The 12,117-nt window shown below is 37.7% G+C and overlaps 1 protein-coding gene across 1 annotated transcript; it reads right to left on the bottom strand.

Annotated features, from left to right (window-relative positions):
* Positions 1-147: 147 nt before the first annotated feature.
* LOC113280121 (BTB/POZ and MATH domain-containing protein 2-like) lies at positions 148-2,354 on the bottom strand. The gene is made up of 3 exons (XM_026528778.1): positions 2,116-2,354; positions 425-1,000; positions 148-340 (listed from the first exon to the last, which is right to left on the bottom strand). The coding sequence occupies exons 1-3, from the start codon at positions 2,352-2,354 to the stop codon at positions 148-150; spliced, it is 1,008 nt and encodes a 335-aa protein (XP_026384563.1).
* Between the last annotated feature and the right edge of the window lie 9,763 nt (positions 2,355-12,117).

Genomic DNA, 12,117 nt, shown 5'->3' with positions numbered 1-12,117 from the left:
TCGGGAAATAATAAAATAGTTTGTGACCAGCTTAGAGGTTAAAACGTGTGGAAACAAGAATAGTAGTTCTAATTATTTCTACAACTCCTATTAGCAATTTTCTAGAGTGGCTCCCAAGAGGATCTTTTGCTCAATTTTACCCCATCTCTATATTAATGTCCACTCATCATCTACAAAGCGGTGATGTTCATCTATTGTATCCAGCACATGAGCCTCTGTTATGGAGAGGTGATGCATTTTGTCCACAACAACATCCTTTTCATCCATTTCATCCACCACGGCCTCTGCAACAGAGAGGCCACCACCCATTTTGTCCCCCACAGCTTCCGCGGCTTGTTCTCTGATCAAAACAAACAATTAACTCAAATCATTATAACGTTAACTCTAAAGAGCAATTATTATTTTATTTTATTTCATTTTTTACCTTTCCAAGAGCTCCCCGGAGTGCTGGCCAATATCCTCAGGTGGAGGTTCTTTCTTGGATCCCTCTGTGTGGGACTTTACCACGCCAACCTTACAGTGAAATATAAGACAATCGTCTTTAAGGTAGTCCGACATCTCTAGCATAGTTCTTCTATAAAAACGTTTATATCCCCACATGCTACCACGGTATTTAAGCTTATAAGGACCATTCTCAAGGGTTCTTACCTCAAAATGACTATGAACCTTATGCCTTTCTTTCCCACTCTGATCCAAAAGTGCTAATCCAAAAAGAGCCCTTATAACATTTGTACCCTCGCTAGCAAGAGCTATGAAACAAGAGACATAAGCAGCATTATCTTCGAGTTTTTTCCCATCTGGATAAAAATGTATCGCCCATTTATATCCACCAGCATCAAATGTTTCCGAAGCTATATATTTACCAAGCCCTAAACCTTTTAGTAATGAATAACCGGTGATCTTGAATTGATGTGATCCGGTTACTGTTTCTGTTAGAGATGTTGATGTTGTAAAAGGATTAGAAGAAGAAGGGATTGAATTTGTGTACACATATATCTCACTATCAGACACGTGTATATAAAAAGATACGTGGAAAGCATGCAGGCCAAAACATCAAAACATGATGCGTCACGAAACACCAAATAAACCCCGAGGAGTTACTTTATCTCATCCCCAAAAGAGAAGCTAAGATCAACGGTGGAGAGAAAGTTAGCTGACACGGACTGACAGGGGCAGAAGACACTTGTCTGACACGAGCAGACCCCTCAACTACCCGCATTAAACACTCTGAGCAGTGTACGTGTCGACCAACCTGTGGAACGAGCGAGGATGCTTCTGCGGGATCAAGGGGCAAACGCAGACCTCCGCGGGATGGACGCAAGGACACAAGAAGATAAGGTTCCAACGGTCTTCAGAGATGGGTCCCACGTTCTAACCTTATAAATACCCAATCTCCACCAAGAGGAAAGGGGATCGGAAAAATCAGGGAGAGAAGGAGAGAGAGAGAGAGAGAGAGATTGCAAGGGTAAGTTAATCACTTAGAAGAGAGAAACATGTAAATCCAAAAGTCATTCGACTATTCATGTAACCGTGAAGAGCATAGTAAAACAACAAACCCCGTGGATGTAGGCCTTAGTGCTGAACCACGTAAACCTTGGTCTTATTTATATTTCAGCACTTTATATTTATTTAGCTCCATGGATGTTTACTTATACGTTTTGTTTTCCTTAATACTTATATCCCATGCGCAAACGCCTCGCATGGAGTTGTTAGATGAGGCCATGATAAACCCGAAGGTTTTGAGCCAATGAATCAACACCAGGATATCATCATCACAATCTCTTTAGATGATAATGATTGATTGTGAGGGTTCGGACCCCCTCGCAGGTTTGTGTGCTCACAGAATTTATACAAATCTTCTGGGCTTTCTTTTGATCCGGTACAGCCTCTGCAGCTCGTTTTCTAGTCATCACCCTCGGGTCTGCGAATGTTTGCAAGTGTTGTGGAAACCTCATACAGTAGGGCGTCGGGACTGGTATCGACTTCATACTTTTTTTCGGGTAACTGATCAAGACAAAAACCAAGGAAGCATAAAAAAAATTATTATCTGTCGTTCTCTTTTAATATAGGCATCATATGTCATAGTCATATGCAGTTCACAAAAGATATACTCACCTGCAATGCGGCACATAGCAAAATTCTTTGTTGCAATTTTGCGCGTGAAGTTGAAGCACATACCACATTTTTGCACACGGATCACAACCACCAAAAATAGGAATTGTGCACCGTAAACCATGACACTTTATACCTTGACTATACATTTCCTTAACCTTAAGGCAGTCAGGGTCCTGGCATTGCGGAAGTTCACATTGAAATGCGTGGAGCAGAAGATCAAGCACATCTTTATGGTGCATTATGGAACCACAAAATCATGTCAGAAATTATAAACCTTCCGGACTGTTGCCTAATACACATTGTCATGTTGTTCTACAGTCAAGAAATTTCTACTTACAGAAAATATTTTATTGAATTCTTCACGTCGCTTTTTATTGAATTCTTCCCTTTGCTTTTTCCATTTCTCTAGATATGTTGCTTGCTAGTTTGCTTGATTGTTTGTTATCAAGCTACTAACTGTCTCTACATAATGCGAGTAAAAATCAGAGACAAAAACATAAACAAAAGTTCACTACTGTTTTCTTAAGAGGTTTTTCATCCTTGAAATCCTTTAACCCTAGTAAAAAACAATCAAGGAAGATCTATATATTTCTTATAACCGGTCAAAATAAAAAAGAAACAACTAAAAAAAGAATGCATCAATCAAGTACAAATAATTATGAAAGGTATAAGGTTTGAGCCCCAGTATCTCCGCAAGTTCGATTCTTAATAACCAGCCAAATGCAGAATGACCAAAAAGGAAAACTCACGGTTGGATGATCCAGTGATTGTGGTTTGGGATGACTGCATCTCCATAAGTTTTGGGGTCCTCACCATCCCGGCTGCTGGTTGCTGAAAAGTTTGCAAGGGTTGCTGAAAAGTATGCAACGGTTGCTGATAAGTTTGCAGGCGTTGCTGATAAGCTTGCAGGGTATGCGGAAAAGTTTGCAGGGGTTGCTGAAAAGTTTGCAGGGGTTGCTGATAAGTTCCCACGGATTGCTCAAAATTTTGCAAGGGTTGCTGATAAATTTGCATGGATTGCTGAAAAGTTTGCAAGGGTAACGGAAAAGAAATTTCTACTTACTGAAAATATCTTATCGAATTCTTCCCTTTGCTTTTTCCGTTTCTCTCCAAGTGTTGTTGCTCGAGATGTTGCTATCGAACTGTTCACTGTGTGTACAAAAACAAAAATCGATTAGGATGTATAAATGAGGTCTGTCTGTCTACAAAAACATTAACGAAAGCTTCCTAAATCAGCTACTGTTTTCTTAAGATGTCTTTCATCCTTTAACCCTGGTAGTTAAAACGATGAAGGAAAATCAATATATTTCTTCCTTATGGGTTAAAAAATTAATATAATATCATATCTTCGTTTCTAGAAAAAGAGAACAACAATTGGGTTTGATTTGCCCATATTACATAAGTTTTTTTATTCTTAATAATCGATCAAACAAAATGATTATGGAAAACTCACGGTTGGAGGATTCAGCGACTAGGGGCTCGGATGAGTTCCCCTTAGCTTGAAAATCAGAAGGATTTGGGTTTTCAGTTGTTTCTTCCATTAATGGTAAAAATTTAGGGAAAATAATGACGGCTCTTGCTAACAGATAAGGTGATTTTAATAGGTTGTTTCCTATTTTATTGGAAAATGGAAAATGATACAATACTATTCCCCTACTTAAAGCTATATACTATCGGTTTTACCTATTTCATATACCTACTTTTCCTAATTCATATCCCAACCACACAAACTAGATTTTATATAACTCTTTTAAAGTTGGGTAAACAAAACTCACTCTTTTAATTTTCATGTTTAAAGATCCTGGCTAAATTGGGGCCTACGCCACTTAATTGGGGCCTAATACTAGATGACAAAATAGGGTCATTAGGAAAAAATTCATAAAAACCCCTTATCCAATATTTATATTAATGCCCAATATACCCTTATTAAATTAGTGCTGATTCGGATTATTTAATAATGTTTAATCAAGCTAATCCTGAAATTAACTTTCATTAATCGATAATCAAAACTTGTAAAAAAAAATAGTTTTTACTCGATCCAGAATCGGTTTATGTTAGTGCATTTGTAAACCGATTCTGGGGTGAGTTTTATGCTTAGGAAGACGTAAACCCAGAATTGGAGTTTTATCAATACCCACATAAACCGATTCCGAAAATCGGACATTTTTAATGCACATGTAAACCGATTATGCCTTACTTACAGAAACAAAATATTCATTACATAGTTTAGGAAATTAGCCCACTACATATATATAGGACTCAGTATGGGAATTCTAGAATTTGACACATCAAATGCTCATCAATGAACCTCCGATCACGTCGGTACAACGTCGTATATTCTTTGTGGTGAATGAACTTTCTTTCCCCATTAAGAATTCTCTATAGCCCGTTGAAATGTTCCAGCTGAAATTCAATGAATTCTTATATGTTAGTATGTGAACTAGTGTAGTTGACATAGGTATAAAAATGATCGCATTACTCACTTTTTCCCTAAGAGGAGCTCGTTGATGATAGTGGTACACCATATTTCTAACTATTACGTACTATCGCATTGCCCCTTTAATGTATTGGAATTGAAATTCCAAGTCTCTCCATTTGCGGTTGTTGCGATTCGCGGTACGCCCGTAAAAGAACTCTTTAACTCTCTTCCAAAACATTGAATAGATTTCATTCGGACGTTCACGGAACGTATTAGCAAAGGATTTAACGAGACATAAATCTTCAAACGGTTCCCATTCCATTTTCTAGGCTAAGTGTGTGATATGGGAGTGGCTGAAAGAGGTTGTCCTTATATAGATAAGGACTCAATGGCTATTTTTTTCAAGTTCAAATCAAACAATCGGATTTTATGTATGTTCACATAAACCGATTGTGTCCTTACAAAATCATATAAATTGTGCCTCTCAACAATCAGGCTGTTCTAAAAGTTACAGAACTTTTCTTCTTAGCAATCGGGCTACATATTGGTTGATGAAAACCGATTCTTGGCTTGAAAAGTTATATGAGTTTTCTTCATCACAATTGGGTTTTATAAAGGTAAATGTAAACCGATTCTGAAACTGAACCTCTGGGAAATTGTCAGAATCAGGTTACATATAGTTATATGTAAACCGATTCTGACAGAAAAAATGCTAGAATCCTCTTTTTTTTTCCACACACATTAAGTCATTCATAAACTAGAAACCAGATTAAGTCATTCATAGACTAGGAGTGTAACCAAACATAATTCGACAATAAGTTTAAGACAAGACATAAGTTTTGACTCCATAATTATCCATACTTAAAGACATAAACATGAATATAACCATTCATTCATGAACATCCCCACCACGACCACGTCCACCGCGTCCTCGTTTCCTAGGTTGGGCACTGCTCGATGCACCTTCAGACATCTTTTTGGTAGGGGCTCCCTTTCTCTTCTTCTTTGGCTCCTCCTCCTTCTCCTCCTCCTCCTCATCCTCTTCCTGCTCCCCAAACTTTGCACTGGATTCTACATCTTCGAAACCGTTCAATTCATCAATTAGATTTTCATTGGCCTTCACATTTTTCCCTTCCCTGATTTCTAGCTTTGCCCGGGTTATCAAGTGTTCGACTCGTCTTCTCTGTTTCAATTTCAAATAACAAACATTCAATATATAATGCAAAAATCATTAACAAAATCGTAATTGAGTAACAATACGCACTAAGTATTGGAGAGCCGTACCTTTGACCTCTATCATGGGCCTCTCATCTACTCGTATCACTCGAGTATGCGAAACATTGAGGTACCACGGCATGTAACCCGGAATTGCATCGTCATCTTTTCGAGATAGACCAACCAAAGGATATTTGTGAAACGCTCTGTTTTCCCAATAATCATATGATGGGAAAGGCCGGTGAACAATGACAATATCACTGTCATGTGATTTGGTTTTTGTCTCATTGAATTTCACTACAAAAATATCAACTTTTAGCCACTCCCATATACCCACGGATTTGTATATCTGTGGCTATTGGTCACATATTGCCACGCTTGATTCCTAGTCGTAGCAATAGATGACTCAATTAGCCATGATAAAACGAGAATTTTCTACGGGATCCAACATGCTGATGTTTTAGAAGTTATAAATGCGGTTAGTCATTTCCACTCACGACATAGGCATAAAGATGTTATCCCGTAGCTAATGTCCAGAGACTTGGTCGTGGATAGCACTCGACTCGGCAGAACAACCCACGTTTCCCATGAATGTAACCTCTCCCTTCATTCTCCTCTTAAGGTTCTTTCTTCAAGTTTCATACAAACTACTTTAGAACGTCTACATACAGAACGTGAACCTATAGGTAATTAAGTTAGGGTTTCCATTTTATGTATCTCTACTCTTGGATTCGTTTAGAATCAGTTCTCCTATGGTTACTGAAGTTAGGGTTTCGAAGTATCTTCCTCTTTTGTTTCACCATAATAATGTTATCTGCTGTGAAGTACATTCTTTTTCCTTCTCATTAAGTATTCACTAATTTTCGGTTTGGATTGTACTTTCCCCAAACTGGTAAGAGTTTTATTCGCTTGTCTATTTGATTATCTGGTGCGAAAATCGTACAGTTAAAATTATTTCAGATGGTTTAAAAATTGTAATCGGTAATCTTGCAGATTCAATAAACCCAAATGGTCATCTCTTCCGCTTGTTTTAGGATTTTGAGTAGATTTCTTATGTTCTTCATCTGGGAACTTCCTGGTAGTAACCCATAACTCATCATCTATCAACTCAAAACCCTAACTATTCATTTTCTAGTTATTTAGCTCTTAGATTTACTACTGTATTTAGATTTTGAAATCTTTGTTGGTGTATTTGCTATTACATAGAAAGCCAAGATGGGAGAGAAAGGGTGGTACTTCAATATTGATTTTCTGATATAGAAAGTACCCAATGGGACTGAGAAAAAACATGACAACAAGATGGGCACCACCAGGAAGCAATAGCAATGGCAAAAGAATCCTGAATTTGTAATTCAAATGCATCTTCCCTTGCAAGTAACTTGGCAATATTTTGCCTGAACTTCTGTAATGCATTTTTCTGTAAAGGTATGGGAACTCAACAACTGTTTGGATGATTGTGATTTCCTGATTGCTGATGTGAATGTGAAGGCGATTGGTACTAGTCAGGTAACTACTGATTTTGAACCAATCTTAGTTTGTTTAGCACACTTTGCAGATTCTGATGATCCTATGCTTATTGACATTGTCAATGCATTGTGCCCTCCAATGGTTAATCAAGGTAACTAAACAACGAAAGTTATTTCCGCGGACTTAGAACCATATTTAGGAGTTACTGATTTTGATAAACTTGAACCATTAGATACAGGTTTAAACTATTGTGCTGAGTTTGATAATTCTTCGCCCCTTCACATTGTCAATACATTGCTTACTATGATTTCTAGTGAAGATAATGTGTCGACCGAATGTATTTCAGCTATTTAGAACCCGATTTACAGTGTGCTTCCCAAATAGAAACTAATATACATTCTATGTTTACTTTCCATGTAAATGACTTATTTATCTCGACCAAGGACTGTTTTCAATTGGGAATGGATTTACATATCTTTTTGGAGGTTTATGGTGTTTGCAGGTTCATATTCGCAGCTCACCTGATTTGTTGGACTGATCCCCAACTTTTCAGACTTTATATATATGTTTTGCTGCTTACTTTGGTGCAAACTCACCTTATTTGGGGTTCTTTATGTGCGCAAACATGGATACGAAGATTATGCTTTATGGGAGTCAACCCATACGATTTCGCTTCATGGGAGTCAACCCATCAGATTTGTTTTCTTTCCTCTATCTTTTATTTGTTTGCTTGAATTTCTCATCTTAATTTCTACGTTGGTTGACTCAATTACATTGAGGACAATGTATCGTTAAGTGTGGGGGAGTGACATTTTCGTTAGGCTTTAAAAAAAAAGAAAAAAGAAAAATTGCATATTAGGACCAGCTGTGTAGCGGGTCTAAAAAAAAATGATTAGCTGTGTAGCGGGTCTTAAAAAAATAAAAAAAAATATTATCATTATGATTTTAGGAGTTATGACCATCTGTGTAGCGGGTCTTTTGTAGGGTATTTTCTATGACCAGCTGTGTAGCGGGTCTTGTGTATGGAATTTTAAATTTTCATTTTATGACCAGCTGTGTAGCGGGTCTAACTCTCTTTTATGATATGAAGCGGGTCAATTCTTTGTTTTGTTCGAGGACTAGCAAAATATAAGTGTGGGGGTGTTGATAAGCACATATGTGCTACATTTTGTACCCATATTTATATTAGCTAGGACTCGATATTGTTGCTAATAATACTATTTTAATGATTTTGTAAAAGAAGAAGTAAATCCAATCATCTAAAAATAAATGACGAAATGTGAAGCTAAAACAGTGCTTGCCACAAAAAAAAACCACAAGGTTACTCGAGACACCAAAGCCAGACAGAGAAGGGATGATACACAAGGGGGACGGTCTAATTGAAAACAAGGAGGTCAAGCACGTACACATGCTTTCCCCTGAATCATGGTTTTTTGGGGCTCAGAAGAACAGTCGTGTGATTTTCATGCAAGCAGAAAACATTATAGGGGTTACTATGCCATGTGGCGTTGCATATATGCATAGTTTTGGGAAGTTGGAAAGGAAAGCCTGTTAGGTAGTGGAATATTGGAACAAATAAATGGGTCGACGTGAATATCTTGTTGGAGGGAGAAAAATGAATTAAAAAGATTTTGCTTTCCCACCAGTGGGATTCTTTTTAAGTCTACCAAATATGCATGCGAGCAAAATGAAGAAGAATATATATATGGGGAGATCACATTGATGACCACCATGCAAGTTTCAATTAAGTCTAATTAAGAGAACGACACACTTTTATTTGGTATATATTTTTTGTATTGTGAAGAAGAAAAAGGGGGGGTTATGAATCCGGTTTTGGGAGACGAATAGAAGGGAGGCGGATACAGAGCCGTGAAAAGAAGACGGAGAAGGGTTTGCGTTCTTCCGTTTTTCCAATTCCATTTCGATTAGCTAGTGAATATCTAATATATTTATTTATGGCTTTTGAGAAAGCGATGACTTGCTAATTACTTTGTAACTAGGGTTTTTATGGTTGAAACTACATGGATATTAGGACATTTTTGATTGATTGGATTATATAGCAATAGACCATATTGAATTGAATAAATAATTCCATGATTTTATATATTGATTTAATGATAATATGAGTTGTTTCTACACCGGTTTCGTATAACCTTTGTGCATAATTGTTAGGATCGAAAATATATTTGTCTACTTGTTTGATATTTCATGCTTGAGTTAAATCCTTTGACGGGGTATGCTTAGAATAGCCAGGTATTATTTGAGAACTTGTTTTTAGTTTCGTATTTCTCGCTAATGCAATTTGATGGTGCATGCTTTGGTTTAGTCTTTTGATGTTCCATGCTTAGGGCGTCCCAGTGATATTTGTGACTCTAATATATATAATAGGTGATGTCAATAGAACGAACAATAAATAATTCATGAATTATGTTTCATTTCAGTATTTGAATAGAAATAGTGGTGGATACATTAAACCCTGGTTACCAACTCTCCCATTTGGTTCGTTTTGTTACTTGAGTTTATTCTTCTCATTGTCTTTATTCTTTCAAAAATCCAAAAACATCTTTATTTGTTAGTCTATTAGAGATATTGATTACCTATTTCCACCGCTCCTCGTGGTAACGACCTATACTTGCCATTGTTTCTACTAGTTAGACACCGTGCAATTGCGGTTTATATAAATAGGTATCTTCGGATCCTATCATTACCACCTGAAAACTTTGTGGTTTCCTCTAACCTCCTTGTAAGGGTCGAACACAACATCTTTGGTACTCATTGCGTCCAAAGCCAATCTCATATCGATCAGTCGGCCCATGTTACCGGGCTTCGGAGTATTGTTGAACTCGTATCTCTTAGCTATAGGCGTATCAGGTTCGGGTAGGTCTTTGATCTTCAAGGAGGTCCACTCCTTGAACAAGGTTGGAAAGTGTTCATAAGCCCACACCTATTCCAAGGTGAAGCAAAAAGTTTTGTTTCTAAGTTCACGATAAGGGTACATGTGAACAATATACATAATAACATAAGTTTAAAAACAAAATTACCTGTAGTAGAGTGAAATTCCCGACAAATTGGTTGGTTTTAGCCTTAGAGGCCCTTGTCATCTCCGTCATCAAATGTGCCGTTACCGCGGTGCCCCAAGAATACCCATAGACATCTTCCAACGGATCCAAGTACTGAAGGTAGTTTGCACTAACCCTGTTGCCATTAGTGTCAGAGAATACCCTAGTGCCCAAGATGTATAACAGGTACGCAGCGGCAGTACAACGAATTTGTTTAGGGTCCCATCCATCCTCCAAACTTATTTGCTTTGTGTTTTCAAACTTCTTCTTAAGCAGTGTCAACTTGATTATCTTTGTCTTACCAGACGTGGATTCATAAAAGGTCTCCACAGAAGTTTTGTAGTCCCAACCAAACAGCTTGTTAGTCAGAGCGTGCAACTTCGACCATTCTAGGTCCAGAGACTCAACTCCTTCTGCAATTGATTTTCCGATAACACTCAAGCCTAGAATGTTCTGAGCATCTTCAGGGATGAAGGTCATCTCCCCAAAAGGGAAGTGCATGGTATCAGTTTCACCATGATAACTTTCGACGAAGCAATTGACAGTCACGGAATCAGGCTTCAAATAATTTTCAACCAAAGCATATAGACCATAATACATTACTATTTGTTGGACCTCTTCACGTTCCTCGGACAATTTCCAACAATCGGCGGCTTGGTTTCGGCAAACACGCACAGCCTTCTTATGATCCTACAATTAAGAGACAATACAATTAAGATATTTTACATAAATACACAACAATACATATGCACAAGATAAAAAATTCTTACATAGGTTTGATAGATAGTACGAGCCCACGATTGCTTGTATCCAAACAGTGTTTTCGATTCCGGAGCTTCATCCCAAATTCTACCACGTTCAAGGTCAAGTATCATGTCATTAATATGAGGAAGGTGGAAACCTTTAACTTTCACTTTGCCTTTTCCCTTCTTGCTATTTCCTTGTGTTGTTTTTTAACTTGGCCCACAAACTTCGCTTTGGCTTGCTAATTAACTTGGAGGAACCACATTATCTTCATCCTCACTTTCCTCTTCATCTTGCTCATCTTGATCATCGTGCTCATGGATTACAACTCGACTACGGTCACCACCACTATCCCAAATTATCCCTCTTGTCTCAGCCCCCAAACGCTTTTTGCGACCTTCATCTTTCCCTCGAGGCGGGAGAGATTGAGGAGTATCAAGACCGTCCTTCCTTCTTCTCTTAGTGACCGCATCTTTAGTTTTTCTTTTGCTAGCTTCCTTGGCTTTTGACCTATTTCATAAGCACACGAAATGAATGTGAGACAACTCACTTTCAGTTTTTGTACCGGCATTGACTTACTTTAACTAACCACGCCGGTTAAATGTTTCGGCAGTGAACATTGACTATCGAGAATGTCGGTAGTCATATGTAATTCTCCTGGATATCAAAACACTAGTGGAGAATAGGATTTGAACCACTTCCTAAGATTTGAAAAAACGACTTCCTCCGGCCAGGGTAATTATATTATCTGTGAGACCCAGTAGTTTTTAAAGGAAAAAAGAAAACTTAGTTCTGACACAGTTGTTTTAGGAGTAGGTATTTTCGTAAATATATGGGTTTGCTATGGACCAGAGAAACCACTGTGAGAGTCAGAAATTTCTATTATAAGAAAATTTGTAAAATATCTTCTTCGTTCACTCCGCCACCACAGCTACCACTATCTCCTTCTTCATATCTATTCACTCACAACTTCAATCTTTTTCGATCTATCAGAAAAACCCAAAATTTTCTACTTTAAAATCCACTTCATCTCTTCATTCTTCGCTTTCACTAAAAATTTCATTACATCATTAGATCTGAGAAGAGAATAGACAAACT

The sequence above is a fragment of the Papaver somniferum genome, chromosome 5 (genome assembly GCF_003573695.1).
Source record: "Papaver somniferum cultivar HN1 chromosome 5, ASM357369v1, whole genome shotgun sequence".
In the NCBI taxonomy this organism is placed as follows: domain Eukaryota; kingdom Viridiplantae; phylum Streptophyta; class Magnoliopsida; order Ranunculales; family Papaveraceae; genus Papaver; species Papaver somniferum.
The sequence above is the reverse complement of the archived record's forward strand: the minus strand, read 5'-3'. Positions and strand labels throughout refer to the sequence as shown.